The sequence below is a fragment of the Bombina bombina genome, chromosome 7 (assembly GCF_027579735.1).
Source record: "Bombina bombina isolate aBomBom1 chromosome 7, aBomBom1.pri, whole genome shotgun sequence".
Lineage (NCBI taxonomy): Eukaryota > Metazoa > Chordata > Amphibia > Anura > Bombinatoridae > Bombina > Bombina bombina.
Window position 1 is genome coordinate 244,346,852 of NC_069505.1, and position 18,698 is coordinate 244,365,549.

General features: G+C 38.1%; 1 protein-coding gene across 1 annotated transcript in view; it reads left to right on the forward strand.

The window, feature by feature from the left end:
• Positions 1–18,698, forward strand: part of SLC25A26 (solute carrier family 25 member 26) — a 253,856-nt gene that overhangs the window by 80,959 nt on the left and 154,199 nt on the right. The window contains exon 5 of the mRNA XM_053720688.1: positions 17,781–17,828. Within this exon, the coding sequence (XP_053576663.1) occupies positions 17,781–17,828 (48 nt within the window). The remainder of the gene's footprint in view (positions 1–17,780; positions 17,829–18,698) is intronic.

The following is an 18,698-nucleotide window of genomic DNA, read 5'->3' on the forward strand; positions in this document are numbered from 1 at the left end:
TGTCAGCCATAATAAATAGCTACTTCTAACTATGAAAGGTAATTAATCTAGCATATATGCAGAGCCACAATTTGCTGAGTGAGTGCGTAAAACAAATGGGTAACATACAACATTTTCAATGAGTTCACATTAGTGTAGTCTTGATATGTATCCTGTAAGCATCTCCGAATCTAGCCTATACCAGATCGGGTGAAGTCTGCCAGACTGTGAGATGGGTCCCATTCTCCAACCGCCTCTCTACAGGCAACTAAGGAAAGATCTTGGAAGGCTCCCGACATGGAGCGACCCTGGAAAATGCACATCAGGATCTCCTCCAGACTACGTAGAGGCCTAAGGGCCGCATGGATCTTCAGTAGCCCCAGACCTTCCCGCCCGGGAGCCGGCCGCCTCCCCCGAGCAGAACTTCCGGGCAAAAGGATGAGTACTGTTGCCTCATCTGGACCGGAAGTGTTGGGCAGACCACGCACATAGTAAGGTATTAGAGTAGAATATGTCCTCCTGGCGTTCAGCGCTCCCGTAGAGAGAGCCGGTAGAGAAGTCGGAAGGTGCACTCCGGGGCTGCTTTTCTAGGCATTCTCCCCAGGGATGGCCTGTGATCTGTCTGCAGTCTTCGGTGTTATAGATCGTGGTTATTTTTGTATCCCAAGGGTCCTCTGTTAAGTCCATGGCATCACATTCAGATACTGAAGTTTGTCGAGCGTCATCTTCTGTGTAGGATCCTTTGATGTGTCATGGTATATGTGAGGTTAATAAATAGATATATTTTAATCATATATCTCAAGATTAATAAATCTGTATTGTTGATCAGATATTTCACTGATCAGAAAAAAAAGTAATTCATTCCTCTCAGACAAACTGACTTCACCCATGTTCAGCTCTTCCCCCATTTAGTATGCAGACAGGATGTCTCCAAAGGCTTGAGCATAACCTTTGAAGCCCCCTCCTGCTGTGTAAAAGGCAGCACTTTGATACATAGAACAGGACACAGGCAAATATATGGATTTCCTCCAAGAGAAATGCCGATCCGTCTGAAGAAATGTGAGAAATGAAAACATTTTTCAAGGGGAACTGGTAATTAGCACAGATTTATTTGAGCGGTTCATGTGGTGATTAAGATAATAAAGGCCATGGGAAACAAAAGACAGATGCTGAGGTGTGACTCTGGAAGCTCACGTAAGCAGGCAGCAAATAAACATCAATTTATTTTTTTCTGTTTGAATGCATGCCCCAGAATGTATTAAATATAGAAATTTGAGAAATTGTCTAATTCTCTATTATTATTACATGGGTATTTGCTAAGCTTGGGAGGTAACTGTTTTAGTCAGTCAAAAATGTGTAATAACCTCTGTTTTGTTTATATTTTTCAGACAGATAATCTCAGATCTACATAGAAATGAATGTGCATATATATATGTATATATATTCATATATATATATATATATATATATGTTTTGAAAACATAAAAGATCTTACTTAACCTCTGTGTTTTTTTTTTTTTTTTTTTTTTTTTTTTTTTTAAGTATTTTTATTGAGGTATAACAGATCATACATTAAATCGAAATGCTTGGTCAAGAACATATCACACTTAGACATATTTTCAACATAACATGTTATATAGAAACCTGACCTTTAGCTAAAAACCATAACCTCGTTGAATTGTCATTTAGATCGTGGAATTCAGACTTCAAGTTTCTCGTGTACCCTGTATCGCAAGCCATCTGACTTCAATATCTATTTAATTATCATATTTGTTATATATATAATCTTCCCAAATAAAGAGAATCTCATGATAGAAGTCTATGCGTTGTGATTTCATGTAGTGGTATTCCTCTAATTGAAAAGTTTTGTGCATTGTATCAATCCACTGGGCCGTATTTGGGATTGAGGATTGTTTCCAATATTTTGCTATTAGAGTCTTAGCGCTATTGGAAGCAATTTGAAGTATGGACAAATGTGTAGCCAATAGTTTCCTGGGGGGTTTATTAAGGAGCCAAACTAACGGGTCCTGCGGGATAGTGATCCCCAGCATCTTCTCCGTTTGGCTTATAGCATCTCTCCAGAAGGGGGAAATGTTTGGGCATAACCACCATATATGTCCCATAGTGCCTCTTCCTCTGTCGCAACGCCAGCATATATCTGATCTTTGAGGATATAAGGTTTTTAAACGTGTAGGGGTATAATACCAACAATGCAATATTTTAAAATTAATTTCTAGTATTCTAGCTGATGTGGAAGCTTTCATTGTTCTTTTAAATATCATATGCTTCTCCTTTGGGGAGATTCTAAGATTCAACTCCGATTCCCATTTTTGAATATAATGGTGATCTAGGCCTAACGGTTCTTGTTGTAGCATGTGGTATATAATTGATAGAGTGTGCCTAATCGGTTGTGCAGACAAGCATAGTTTCTCAAAATTGGTAGGTGATCTCAACATATTATTTTTCCCTTTGTGGTTCTGAAGAAAAGAGTGTGCTTGCAAATAGAAAAACCAATTATTAAATATATGTAAGTCATCTTCTAGGAGTTTTCGCCTTGTATGCATTTTGCCTCCCTCTGATAATGCAAAGAATGGTAAGTTGCTCCTTTTATCTAGGGGGTCTAATTTAGCAATTCCCAATCCTGGAAGAAATTCTGGATTTCCAAGCAAGGGTGTCAATGGGGATGGTATAGAGGAAAGCATGGGATATTTTACTAATAACCTATTCCACATTTTGTATGTCTCTTCTGTAATAAAATTACCCACAATTCTCAGACGGCCTTCAGAGCCATCCAGCCAACACAGAGAACCCAGGTGAGAACACTGATGCATTTGGTGTTCGATTCGCACCCAGATTTTGTCAAGGTAATTAGTGTTCCAGTCTACTACCCGCTGTAAGAAAGTCGCCTGTCTATATTTCTCAAGATCCGGAACACCCAGACCCCCCGACTCTTTAGGGAGAGTCATTAACTTTCTATTAATTCTAGGGTGTTTCCTATCCCATATATAGTCATTAATTATTCTCTGTAGTGAAGGGATGTAGGATGAGGGGAGGGGGATTGGTACCGTCTGTAAAACGTATAAAAGTCTGGGCAGTATATTCATAGTGATTGTGTTCATTCTCCCTAGCCAACTAAGGCGTTTAGATCTCCAGGAGCTTAAGTCTGCTACAATGTTCTTTTTAAGAGTTTCATAGTTAAGAGTTAATAAGTCAGCTTGGTTGTGAGACAGGAAAATCCCCAGGTATTTAATGGAAGAGGATTGCCAACGAAAGGGGCAAATTTGTTTTGTAAGATTAAGTTCTTCTTCAGACAAGTTAATGTTCATGATTTCAGATTTTGATTGATTAATTAAGAAGTTGGACACAATTCTGAAATCATGAAGTTCTTTCATTAATTCAGGGATTGACTGGCTAGGTGACGACAATGTAAACAGGATGTCATCCGCGAATAGCCAACGTTTATAGGTATGATTCTGAAGGGTTAGGCCGCAAATATTTTTATTTTCCCTTATTTTTAATGCCAATATTTCTATAGCGCATGCGAAAAGTAGGGGGGATAAGGGACATCCCTGTCTGGTGCCATTTTTAATATAGAAGGGGGCTGAGAGATCTCCATTTACCAGTATGCGCGCGCTTGGGCTATTATATAAAGCAAAGATTTTCCCTAAGATACCCTTGCCAAAACCGAATCTTTCTAAAATGTGATGCAGAAACGTCCAATCTACACGATCGAACGCTTTCTCAGCGTCTGTGGATACCATCACTATTTGTGAATCAGAAGAAAGTGCATGTTTGATTAAATGAAGGGAACGGATTGTGTTATCTTTGGCCTCCCTGTTAATAACAAAACCAACTTGGTCTCCGTGTATCAAAGAAGGCATAATGGGGCCTAATCTATTTGCAAGTATCTTGGCAAAGATCTTTGAATCGTTATTTAGCAAGGAGATCGGTCGATAATTCATAACCATATCTGTTGATTTCCCAGGTTTGGGCAATAATACTATTGTGGCCTCTAATGATTGTTGCAAGAAGGGAGTGGCCTCATTTATAACGTTATACAGTCTACATAACTGGGGGGCAATTATGGGTTGAAAGCTTTTGTAGTACAGATTAGTGAAGCCATCCGGCCCTGGAGCTTTACCATTAGGTAAATGTTTGATGACATTAATAACTTCTTCAACTTGAATTGGGCTATCTAATTGTTCTTGTTGTTCTTTTGATAAGGTGGGGATCTGTATGCTATCTAAATATCTCTTAATATGGGAGCTAAAGGAGTCATCGCGTCTAGTGACTATGGGGTCAGAGTCTTTCAAATTATACAGACCTTCGAAGTATTCTCGAAATGCGTTAGCTATAGAAGTGGTATTAGAACATGTGGAGCCTTTCGCATTTTTAATTGACATAATAAAAGATCTATTTGTTCTTCTACGTAATTTCCTAGCTAAGAATCTCCTGCTCTTATTGTCGCTGTCAAAATAAACTTGTTTAAGTCGGAGTTCATTTTTCTTATATCTATGTAGGAGTTGAGAGTTCATTTCCTGTCTTTTGTTACAGAGTTCGGTATACACAGGTTCATCCCCCGGGTTCTGTCTGTGTTGGGACTCCAAATCAGTAATTTGTTGTAATGTTGTTTCTAATCTAGCTCTTTGTTGTTTAACTTGAAAGCTTTTATGGCTAATACATTCTCCCCTAATGACACTTTTATGTGCTTCCCACACAACTCTTTCGTCCATTTGTGGAGATGAGTTTAGTTCAAAATATTCAGCTAAAGATTTCCCCAATTTTTCATTTATTAGTGTGTCTTCTATTAGGGAGGATTCAAATTTCCAATTAAATATTTTTTGAGAAATGTTGGGCCAATGTAGACTACAGCTCATAAAAGAATGATCTGACCATGTGCATGTTAGGATCTTGCTTTGTACTATATAGGAGAAACTAGAGACATCCATGAACAGATAGTCTATCCTAGAGTATAATTTGTGTGGGGCAGAATAGAATGTATAGTCTCTTGTATGTGGGTTTAGAGATCTCCACACATCATGTACTGCTAAGTCCCTCATGTTCTGTTTTATTGCTGCGATTCGTTTGGATGGGATAGACGAAGAGTGTGTAGAGCAGTCAATATGTGGATTGAGTGGTGTATTGAAGTCACCTCCAATGATCAAAGCTCCCTTTGCATTGTCAAGTAGTCTGTTTGTTATCGTCTTAAAGAAGAGATGTTGTTGTGTGTTTGGAGCATATATACAAACTAAAGTTACAAGCTTTCCATACAGTTTACCCGTTACTGCTATAAATCTACCCTCTTTATCTTTGTGGGTAAAAAGCTCCTGAAAAGGAATATTGCTTTTAATCAGAATCCCAACCCCGTTTGTTTTTGTAGTATTGGAAGAATAAAAGCATTGGCCAAATTTAAATTTATAGGTTTGTGGTTCCCTACCTCTTTTGAAATGCGTCTCTTGAAGCATGACTATATCACTCCTATGTTGTTTAAAGTCAGAAAGAGTTGAATTTCTTTTGAAGGGAGAATTTAGACCTTTGGTGTTAATTGATATTATCCGGAGTTGGTTTATTTGTTTATCTGTCATAGAAAAAGTTGGGTGGGTGTAAGGTTCTTTTTTTACAAAATGCAGTACTCTTGTTTGAGGTACTGTTCTGAAAGCTATAGGCTAACAAGTAATGACAATCAAAGGGTGAAAAAAGAGTGAAAGAAAAAAGAGTAAAAGATAGAAAGAGTTCAACAAAGTGAGAAGAAGGATACATATATAGTTTGTAGAGACAGGGGTTGGGTACCAGAGATTCCACTATTAAGAAGTGGAGTTAAGAGAAGACAATCTAAAAGAGTCTTCAAAAAAAGAACAAAGGTTAGTGCTAAGTCAGTCCTATTTATATGAGACAAATACATCAACCAACAAAATGCACATTTCTAGCTAAACTGCAAAATATTAAATTTCTATCCGTAAATACATGGCTAATTCACGCATAAAGTGCTCTATTGCAACTCTCGAATATTCAGGGCAAAATTATATTCTACCTTAATGACACTACTATTGTGTCTTGATTAATAGGTGTTAGATAAGGTATCAAAGCCTGAAGACATTTCTGCTAGCTTTTGTTCATAGAATATGCAGCATGTGTCTAGAAGAAAAAGAGCATAATATATAACAACCAAAGAACCATCAAATAACATAGTTAACACAGCGAACAATAACAGTAAACATAACATTTTCTTTCTTATTTTTTCTCGTCAGAGAATTACGAAAAGGATATAGACTGCCCAATTATGAGCAGTAAGTCTTTGTGAGATTCAAGATTAAGACCTTCAAGAAGTCATGTAGGGAGGTTAGATTTAACAACTGATTCAGAGTTTGTTTGTCTGGGAGGCCTTTTCCTGTATTGAACAATGTTCCATTCAGGTCTCCTGTCTTTCGGGCGAGATGTCATCCCGCTTGTAGCGGGTGTGTTATCTTGTATTGAAGGTGCAGGAATTTCCAGGTTAATGCCTTTGGAAAAAGAGTCCAAGTCCTCCAAAGTTCTGTAGATCCAGGTTTTACCCTCAAGTGATACGATGAGAGCAAATGGATATCCCCAACGGTATCTTATGTTGTGCTTTTGTAAAGTAGTTGTAATAAATTTAGCGTCCTTTCTTTTTTGGAGAGTGATAGGGCTTAAGTCCAGGTAAGCCTGAATCTCATGATCTTGATATTTAAGATTAGGGTTATCTCTAAAGAGCTGCCAAATAATGTCCTTATCTTTAAAGCTAAGGAATTTAATTATCACATCTCGTGGTGGAGCTTGATTTGAAGGGTTTGCTCTCAGAGCTCTATGAGCTCTCTCTAAAGATATAGAGGATGTGGTATCTGAGGAGTCCATAAGATGGTGAAAGAGTGATTGTAGATAGTCTTCCAGGTCGGAGGGCTCGATAGACTCTGGTATCCCTCTAATTCTCAAATTATTTCTTCGCCCTCTGTTGTCCAGATCTTCGAGTTTAACATTCAAATCCTGAATTAAAAGGGATTGTTGCTCTTGAGATTCTGTAATGTCTTTCATCTCTTGTGTCGTCATGTCCAGTGATGACTCTAAATTATCTACTCTGTTGCCGATATCAGTGATATCTTTCTTCAGGTCAGAAATCTCTGTCTTAATCAGATCCTTTAGAGAGTCTATATCATTTTTAGATGGGAGATCATTCAACCTGGTTAGAATTTGTGATAGTTGATCTTGCTGGTGATCCGCCATGATGTCTCCTGACCCTGGCGCTTTGTCAGTATGATTCGAGTTTGCTGGTTCTTGGGATGTGCTTTCTCTATCCTGAGACTGGAAAAAGTCTGTGACTGATTTGAGTGTGGTATGCTGTGATTTCGCAGGTTTATCTGGCTTTGTTTGCCGTCTGGAGGACATTATTAAGATTTCAAGTATAAGGTGTATATCTTCGCTGTAATAACTGTATAAAGACACCAGATGCAGCCCCCGTAGTGAGATTGCACAAACAAAAACTTTAAATAGTTCAGGATATAGTTATACTACACAGAGGGTAAAGCAGCACCTGCTATTCAATTATTGAGTTGCTAGTAGGAAATGGCACATTGCTCCCTGAAGTTATAAGCCAAGTTATAAAACATAACAAGCCATCCCAACTGTTTCTTCTGAACACACATTCAGTATATTTGAGATATAAGCATATGTATTTGTCATGCTATTTAATGTGTATCTTCATTTCCATATCTGTTTTCCCCCCTCAGAAAAGAGCAGCTTCATGTTTATTTTTGTTTTCTTTTAAAATGAAAAAAAGGGAGGAAAATAAGAAAAAAAGCTATATCCAGATTTTCCTTATACTTGTAACATCAAATCCACTGGTTAGCGACATGTCCTGTATGTTTTGTAGTATGTTAGACAAATAAGTTATGTCCACTTATGGGGGCATTATGGTAGCTCTGTTAACCTGTACTAAGGAGCAGGTATATGCCGTTGAAATTACTATTTGTGCTAACGTATACTATGGTTAGAGTCTCTGGCATGTGTGTTAGCCCTTGTGCCTGATGAGTAGTAGCATTTCGAGTACCCACTTTAATAATACCTGGTCCTGTTGCAGTCGTATGCTGCCTGAGCCTCGTGGGGAAAATCCAAGATGGCGACCGCTATCTCCTGAACACTGTGAGCCTCTTCGGATGTTTGCGGTCTGTTCAGGACTTATTTGTTATCCCAAGTGCGGCGGTTCTGTTCCTCATGTGTTCCGACACCTCTAGGTGCCTGTATTTTATCCACAGCTAGGTACAAGTGTGCAAGACAAACTCCGGTCCCACAGAGCAACCTCACTGAGCGGCCATGTCCCAGCGTGGCCAGACTCCGCCCCAACCTCTGTGTTTTTTAGAATATAAATAAATACTTGTGGACCTGGAAAAAATAATTAATGACACTTATTACTTTATTTCAGATGGAATGCCTGCATGAAATGAAATATCATATCATATGAATGTGCAATAAATGTTTATAAAGTTTCAAATACATCTTTTAAAATATAGTGAGATGAAGATATGGAAGTTACTTTGATGTGATATGACTATGAGATATATATTTTCTGTTAGACTAAATGAAATATAAATTATTTTAATATAATGTTAGATATATTTGATATTTCATATCAAAACGATCAGGAAATTAATCTGATGCCACTTCACCTATAATTAATATTTGGATAGATTAATACAAGAAATTATGGCAGTTATTACATAGTTTAAAGAAATATTTCACTGGCTAAAGATGTTGGTTAAATGAATTTGTATGTATTGTCATGCTGCATTGTTTTTGTACTGTCTGTTTGTGCTGCCACCTGATGTTATGTTGCAAGAACTACAGCCAGAAGGTTCTTTCTGGCTGTTAAAAATGAAATTTCCAAGGGCCAATCCGATTAGATTTCCCAGATAACCAATGGGAAGATCAGCTCCCGTAGTGCCACCCACATGATGTCATCAATGATTGAAAACATATATAAGTAAGCAACAGAGAAATAGGAAAAGAAGGCTGTTTTAACTTTGGATGATATCTGCTGCTGGCATTTTGAAACCAATCTAAACAAGCTGACTACCTCCTTCTCATTGATTGCAAAAATTACTTATCTGTCTTCTGAGATGACCTAAAGACCGCTACGAATTGGTTCAAAAATTGGTGAAGTATATTGTATTTTAAATTGGTAGTCATAAGCCTAGGTATTGTTAAATCTGTATCTGATTTGCTAAGTAAATCATCTGTGCAAGTTCTGATATTGTAAGTTAATTCTGTATTAGGATAAATTGCAGTTAAATAGCAGAATATATATATATTATCCTATTGTTGAAAGAGCACAGTTTAGAATTGTACTGCTTGGATGTTAAAGGCTTTTAGTCCCATTGTGTTAAATAAATAAGGCTGAATGGTGTAGGTATATTTTTCTAGGGATGGAATTTGCTAGAAAATGCTGCTGATACCGGATTAATGTAAGTTAAAGCCTAAATACAGTGATTTAATAGCGACTAGTATCAGGCTTGCTATCAGAGGTATATACTCTGATTAATGTGCAATATAAAACGTTTGCTGGCATGTTTTAATCGTTTTTATATATGCTTTGGTGATAAAACTTATTGGGGCCTAGTTTTTTCCACATGGCTGGCTTTATTTTTGCCTAGAAACTGTTTCCTGAGGCTTTCCACTGTTATAGTATAAAAGTTAAAGTTGGTGCAGTTAAAATTACAAACTGTGACATTCAGCTTCCCTCAGCAGTCCCCTGCATGCTATAGGACATCTCTGAAGGGCTCAAAAGGCTTCAAAAGTAGGAGCTGTGGCAGTTGTTATGACTGTTTAAAAAACATATTTTTCGTTTTGTTAATCTGTTTTTTGTATTAAGGGGTTAATCATCCATTTGCAAGTGGGTGCAATGCTCTGCTAACTTGTTACATACACTGTAAAAATTTCGTTAGTTTAACTGACTTTTTTCACTGTTATTTCAAATTTTGGCAAAATTTGTTTCTCTTAAAGGCACAGTAACGTTTTTTTATATTGCTTATTAACTTGATTTAAAGTGTTTTCCAAGCTTGCTAGTCTCATTGCTAGCCTGTATAAACATGTCTGACATAGAGGAAACTCCTTGTTCATTATGTTTAAAAGCCATGGTGGAACCCCATAGGAGAATGTGTACTAAATGTATTGATTTCACTTTAAACAATAAAGATCAGCTGTTATCTTTAAAAGAATTATCACCAGAGGATTCTGACGAGGGGGAAGTTATGCCTAAGGAGTGGGACAGACCCGGTGTGCCGTTTTCCCCCACTCCAATTTTTAGAAAAATGTTTCCAATAGACGCCGCCACACGGGACATATGGCAGACGGTCCCTAAGGTGGAGGGAGCAGTTTCTACTTTAGCAAAGCGTACCACTATCCCTGTCAAGGACAGTTGTGCTTTTTCAGATCCAATGTATAAAAAATTAGAAGGTTACCTTAAGAAAATGTTTATTCAACAAGGTTTTATCCTGCAGCCCCTTGCATGCATTGCTCCTGTCACTGCTGCTGCGGCGTTCTGGTTTGAGTCTCTGGAAGAGGCCTTTCAGACAGCTACTCCATTTACTGAAATACTTGACAAGCTTTGAACACTTAAGCTAGCTAATTCTTTTGTTTCTGATGCCATTGTTCATTTGACTAAACTAACGGCTAAGAATTCTGGATTCGCCATCCAGGCGCGTAGGGCGCTATGGCTTAAATCTTGGTCAGCTGACGTGACTTCAAAGTCTAAATTACTTAACATTCCCTTCAAGGGGCAGACCCTATTCGGGCCTGGTTTGAAGGAAATTATTGCTGACATTACTGGAGGTAAGGGTCATACCCTTCCTCAGGACAGGGCCAAATCAAGGGCCAAACAGTCTAATTTTCGTGCCTTTCGAAACTTCAAGGCAGGTGCAGCATCAACATCCTCTGCTACAAAACAAGAGGGAACTTTTGCGCAATCCAAGCCGGCCTGGAAATCTAACCAGGCCTGTAGCAAAGGCAAGCAGGCCAGAAAGCCTGCTGCTGCCTCTAAGACAGCATGAAGGAACGGCCCCCTATCCGGCAACGGATCAAGTAGGGGGCAGACTTTCTCTCTTCGTCCAGGCGTGGGCAAGAGATGTTCAGGATCCCTGGGCGTTGGAGATCATATCTCAGGGATATCTTCTGGACTTCAAAGCTTCCCCCCCACAAGGGAGATTTCACCTTTCGAGATTATCTGTAAACCAGATAAAGAAAGAGGCATTCTTACGCTGTGTGCAAGACCTCCTAATAATGGGAGTGATCCATCCAGTTCCACAGATGGAACAAGGAAAGGGATTTTATTCAAATCTGTTTGTGGTTCCCAAAAAAGAGGGAACCTTCAGACCAATTTTGGATCTAAAGATCTTAAACAAATTCCTCAGAGTTCCATTGTTCAAAATGGAAACTATTCGGACAATCCTACCTATGATCCAGGAGGGTCAGTACATGACCGCAGTGGATTTGAAGGATGCTTACCTTAACATTTTTTTATTATGTCCCTTTAATAAAGTCCCATGGGTTTCAGTATAATTTGTATACTGATGATACCCAGATCTTCCTCTGCACCAGACCTATCTCCTTCCTATCTAACTCGTGTCACTAACTGTCTTTCTAATATTTCATCCTGGATGTCCTCTCACTACCTTAAGCTAAATGTCTCTACAGCGGAACTCATTATATCCCCCCCTTCTTCCAAAATCTAGACTCCCTAACTTTATATAACTGTGGATAATTACATCATTACCCAACCCTGCAAGCCCTGATACCTTGGGGTCAGTTAGTATGAGAAATAATGCCTTTATTTATCATTCAAAAATGTGCCTAAAATTAGGCAAGTTTGACTGTAAAATTCTCCTTTACTGTTCCCATTCTCCTTGGAGAACATGTGCTCCAAAAACGGTTAAATTAGATCATTTTTGTCTTATTTCATATAGGTCTCCTCATTAGATTCTCCTATACATTACTGAAAGATCTCCTGCATTAAAGTTCTCCATAGCTACTGTGGAGAACAGCATTAGAAATATATTCTCTACCAGTTGTAGAAGCAAAGTTACAAAAAAAGAGGGCTCTAAAAGGTGCAAAAATGATCTATAACAAAGCGCATTAATAATGTTTATTGGAGCGCAATAATAATTTATATTGGCGTGATAAAAAAATATATAATGGAGTGCCAAAATAATATATATATAACAGAGCACGAAAATTGTATCTATTGGGGCATAAAAATAAGATATAAAAGAGGCGCTAAATTTGAAGCACAAAAACAATGAAAATGTAGATCTATTTTCTTCCGTGACAGTTTGTTGAAGAGGGGCATTAACAAAACTACTAGGGGGGCTGTATAAAGATTTCTATTGGCTTACATATGACTGACATAGAGAATAGTTGTTTATTTTCAGTGATAAATAAGGCGCAGATACTAATCCGACTAGAGAAATGTTTAGTTAGTTCTCCTCATCTCTGCTATGGAGAAGCGCAAAGAAAAAAACTTCTTTTGATAAATTTGAGCGCACAGATGCGCTTCTCTAAAGGAGATCTGAGGTGAACACATAGAAGAATTACAAGGAGAATTCTCCTTTTGTTTGATAATTTTAGCTCTAACTGGTTCCACCTTATAAACATCTTCAAAACTCTCTCTTCATTTCTCACCTTGACTATTGCAACTCTATCCTCTCTGGTCTCCCCAGCTGCCGCCTAGCTCCTTTTAAAATCCATAATGAATGCCTCTGCCAGGCTGATCTTCCTGTCACGTCTCTCTTCATCTGCTGCACCTCTCTGCCAATCCCTTCACTGGCTTCCAATTCTCCCTCTGACACACAAAGCCCTCTACTGCACTGCTCTCCCCCTACATCTCAGACCTTGTCTCCAGATACTCTCCCTCCCGTCCCCTTCGCTCCGCTCATGACCTCCTACTCTCCTCCTCTCTTGTTACCTCCTCACACTCCCGTTTACAGGACTTCTCCAGACTCTCTGCCTCGCTCCACAAGACTCTCCCCTAGTTTTCAATGTTTCAAGCGCTCCCTAAAGACTGTTCAGGGATATAATGTACACTAACCTCTTGTTACTGTAGTGCCTCGCTTATCTTGTCATGATCCCGCCTAGCATGTAGCCTACGTGCCCAGCTGTCTTGTAGATCTCATATAAGGTGCAACTCTAGGGAGGATCCTTTACCCATTTGCTTCTTATAAAGGCTACGTTTGCATATTATACTTATGTTTAAAGTGCTGCAGTCTGTTGGCGCTTAACAAATAAATGATAATAATAATAATAATCAGCAGTTTAAAGGGACATTGTATAGTACATATCTCCCCTTTATTGTGTTCTCCGTGACGCATTTTACTTGCTCTAGTGTATTATTATTATTATTATTATCGGTTATTTGTAGAGCACCAACAGATTCCGCAGCGCTATATAGTTTACAAATAGCTGCTTAAAGTGATGGTAAATCCTAGCTTTTCGCAATATACGGTGCCAAGCAGGATTTCCCGCACGACTATTGACTAATAGGTGGAAACATCACCTTTCAGCCAAATAGCGAAAATAGCGTTCTGCGGGTGGGCTGCCTCAGCGGCTCAGTGTGGCAATCGCTTGAAACAAATAAAAGAGCTTTCAACTCCTAAAAACAAAAATCACACTCCTGTTGAGGGTTGCGACAGAGTAATACTTAAATGTTGATTTTCTTTTGTTCTCTCCAAGGGCCGATGATCTAAAGGTCTCCTCTCTGGGGAGATAATCTAAGAAGCCTTGTCAGTATTGCGAGGTACCTCCGATAATTTTACAAATGCAAATTTTAGCTTGAGAGCTGTTTATCTGCTACGCAAGGTTTTAGATGTGAAAAAGAGACACTTATGTTATAGTGCTTAACCACAAAGCCCAAAGATCTTGTGACATTTCTCTCCATGTCATCTAGTTTTTTATCATCCGGTTCTAATTATTGGTCTCGCTGTACATACAGTGAGAAATAAGATAAGGATTAATTTTTGTAAATATACAGAGATAAGATAATAACATCTGTTCTCACTGTAAGCTCAGCCCATTTGATTGGGTTGTGTTTTCAATTAGCAGAATCGGCTATTTCATATACAAAAATAACCCTAAAGGGGCAATTTCCCATACATGTTATACTCTGCAGCCGGTATAACAAGTCATTGTCAATGCATTAATGTGAAACAATTTTACTCTACACTGTCCCCTTAATCTATGGAACATTTATTTTTTATTTTGCTTTTCTCTTTTTCTACTTTGCTATATGTAAAACAAAAGGAGGGATAAGGTTGTGTAGGGAAATTTAGGGTGAGCCTGTGCTCAGGAAGTTCCCACCACTAGTAATAAGGAGTCATAATTCATTTGCTGTGACTAAACATAAAGAATGAGAGACTGATATAGTGATATCTAATAAAGCTGCCTGTATATAGCAGTCAGACTGATATGGTGATATCTAATAAAGCTGCCTATATATAGCAGTCAGACTGATATGGTGATATCTAATAAAGCTGCCTGTATATAGCAGTCAGACTGATATGGTGATATCTAATAAAGCTGCCTATATATAGCAGTCAAACTGATATAGTGATATCTAATAAAGCTGCCTGTATATAGCAGTCAGACTGATATGGTGATATCTAATAAAGCTGCCTGTATATAGCAGTCAGACTGATATGGTGATATCTAATAAAGCTGCCTGTATATAGCAGTCAGACTGATTAGGTGATATCTAATAAAGCTGCCTGTATATAGCAGTCAGACTGATATAGTGATATCTAATAAAGCTGCCTGTATATAGCAGTCAGACTGATATGGTGATATCTAATAAAGCTGCCTGTATATAGCAGTCAGACTGATATGGTGATATCTAATAAAGCTGCCTGTATATAGCAGTCAGACTGATATAGTGATATCTAATAAAGCTGCCTGTATATAGCAGTCAGACTGATATGGTGATATCTAATAAAGCTGCCTGTATATAGCAGTCAGACTGATATGATGATATCTAATAAAGCTGCCTGTATATAGCAGTCAGACTGATATGGTGATATCTAATAAAGCTGCCTGTATATAGCAGTCAGACTGATATGGTGATATCTAATAAAGCTGCCTGTATACAGGGAGTGCAGAATTATTAGGCAAGTTGTATTTTTGAGGATTAATTTTATTATTGAACAACAACCATGTTCTCAATGAACCCAACAAAAACTCATTAATATCAAAGCTGAATAGTTTTGGAAGTAGTTTTTAGTTTGTTTTTAGTTATAGCTATTTTAGGGGGATATCTGTGTGTGCAGGTGACTATTACTGTGCATAATTATTAGGGAACTTAACAAAAAACAAATATATACCCATTTCAATTATTTATTTTTACCAGTGAAACCAATATAACATCTCAACATTCACAAATATACATTTCTGACATTCAAAAACAAAACAAAAACAAATCAGTGACCAATATAGCCACCTTTCTTTGCAAGGACACTCAAAAGCCTGCCATCCATGGATTCTGTCAGTGTTTTGATCTGTTCACCATCAACATTGCGTGCAGCAGCAACCACAGCCTCCCAGACACTGTTCAGAGAGGTGTACTGTTTTCCCTCCTTGTAAATCTCACATTTGATGATGGACCACAGGTTCTCAATGGGGTTCAGATCAGGTGAACAAGGAGGCCATGTCATTAGATTTTCTTCTTTTATACTCTTTCTTGCCAGCCACGCTGTGGAGTACTTGGACGCGTGTGATGGAGCATTGTCCTGCATGAAAATCATGTTTTTCTTGAAGGATGCAGACTTCTTCCTGTACCACTGCTTGAAGAAGGTGTCTTCCAGAAACTGGCAGTAGGACTGGGAGTTGAGCTTGACTCCATCCTCAACCCGAAAAGGCCCCACAAGCTCATCTTTGATGATACCAGCCCAAACCAGTACTCCACCTCCACCTTGCTGGCGTCTGAGTTGGACTGGAGCTCTCTGTCCTTTACCAATCCAGCCACGGGCCCATCCATCTGGCCCATCAAGACTCACTCTCATTTCATCAGTCCATAAAACCTTAGAAAATTCAGTCTTGAGATATTTCTTGGCCCAGTCTTGACGTTTCAGCTTGTGTGTCTTGTTCAGTGGTGGTCGTCTTTCAGCCTTTCTTACCTTGGCCATGTCTCTGAGTATTGCATACCTTGTGCTTTTGGGCACTCCAGTGATGTTGCAGCTCTGAAATATGGCCAAACTGGTGGCAAGTGGCATCTTGGCAGCTGCACGCTTGACTTTTCTCAGTTCATGGGCAGTTATTTTGCGCTTTGGTTTTTCCACATGCTTCTTGCGACCCTGTTGACTATTTTGAATGAAACGCTTGATTGTTTGATGATCACGCTTCAGAAGCTTTGCAATTTTAAGAGTGCTGCATCCCTCTGCAAGATATCTCACTATTTTTGACTTTTCTGAGCCTGTCAAGTCCTTCTTTTGACCCATTTTGCCAAAGGAAAGGAAGTTGCCTAATAATTATGCACACCTGATATAGGGTGTTGATGTCATTAGACCACACCCCTTCTCATTACAGAGATGCACATCACCTAATATGCTTAATTGGTAGTAGGCTTTTGAGCCTATACAGCTTGGAGTAAGACAACATGCATAAAGAGGATGATGTGGTCAAAATACTAATTTGCCTAATAATTCTGCACTCCCTGTATAGCAGTCAGACTGATATGGTGATATCTAATAAAGCTGCCTGTATATAGCAGTTAGACTGATATGGTGATATCTAATAAAGCTGCCTGTATATAGCAGTCAGACTGATATGGTGATATCTAATAAAGCTGCCTGTATATAGCAGTCAGCCTGATATGGTGATATCAAAACTAATAATGGCGCACATTCTGCTTTTTCCTAAGGTCACAAAAACAATTATGGCGCGTGTTCTGCTTTTTCCTAATGCCACAAAAAACAATAATAGCGCGCGTTCTGCTTTTTCCTAATGCCACAAAAACAATAATGGCGCACGTTCTGCTTTTTCCTAATGCCACAAAAACAATAATGGCGCACGTTCTGCATTTTCCTAATGCCACAAAATCAATAATGGCGCGCGTTTTGCTTTTTCCTAGAGGTCACAAAAACAATAATAGCGCACTTCTGCTTTTTCCTAGAGGTCACAAAAACAATAATGGCGCACATTCTGCTTTTTCCTAGAGGTCACAAAAACAATAATGGGTCACGTTCTGCTTTTTCCTAGAGGCCACAAAAATAATGGCGCACATTCTGCTTTTTCCTAGAGGTCACAAAAACAATAATGGGGCACGTTCTGCTTTTTCCTAGAGGTCACAAAAACAATAATGGCGTACGTTCTGCTTTTTCCTAGAGGTCACAAAAACAATAATGACGTACGTTCTGCTTTTTCCTAGTGGTCACAAAAACAATAATGGCGTGTGTTCTGCTTTTTCCTAATGCCACAAAAACAATAATGTCACGCGTTCTGCTTTTTCCTAATGCCACAAAAACAATAATGTCACGCGTTCTGCTTTTTCCTAATGCCACAAAAACAATAATGTCACGCGTTCTGCTTTTTCCTAATGCCACAAAAACAATAATGGCGCACGTTTTGCTTTTTTCCTAAGGCCACAAAAATAATAAACAAAAAAAACTATCCCAGAGGGCCCCATGTGACCCATGTGGCTGCCAATTGGCCTTCTCTAATTCAGAGCATGTAATTATTGTGTTAGACTGTCTGGTTAAACAATACTTTCTTTTCTTGTGCACACAAAATGACACAGTTGCTTTTTTTCTCTATCGCAGGGTATGCGAGGACTGTATCGGGGATATAAAAGCACAGTACTGAGAGAGGTAAAACTACTTTTTATCACCATAGTAACGTACCTTGTTGTTAAGTAATGAAATACAGAACCAAGTGCAAGTATATAGGAAGTATAAATGATTTTTCTTCAGTTTGTTTGTACATTTAGTACTTATTTGTTTCATAACAGTGTGTATATTTTATATTGTGTTTATTTTATATTGTATGTATATATATATATATATATATATATAACTGTATATATATATATATATTTTTAAACTTCTTTTTATTGAGAAGTTCAGGTTTACAACATGCAAGTGAATACAGACAGATCGACCAGTGCTATTCAAGGGATTAGTAAAGATATTTCAAGTAGACATTATCATAGAGCACTTGTTGTAACAAATATAAAAATAGAGGGCATTCATTACAAAGACACCTTACCATGACCATATTATCCCGTGACTCATTTATACAGTAGGTAATTAAATAGGATGTGAAACAAGATTACACGATGGTACATTCATTTCATGAAGACTATCTGTTTACTGCACATATATACCAAAGCTTTCTCATGGTCTGTCCCCCAAACTTTCCCATTTGATGGCGAGAAAGCCAATTGATCTATTTTGCTGCACAATAATTTACTGCACATAGGTTTGATTTAAGCAGAATAATGGCATTTTATATAAAGCATTCCTTTGTACTTTAGGGTAGATCAAAATATAATATTATATCAATCTGGTCTATGTATTAACTCTTTTATGTATCAGTTCTTTTACTGATCAACTTTCTGATTGATCAATTGTCTTTTTATGTAGATATTATATATTGCATATTCTTGGACTATATAAAGTATCTGGTTATTTTTATATATTTTTAAAATAACTATATGTACTAAATCCAATAAATTGATG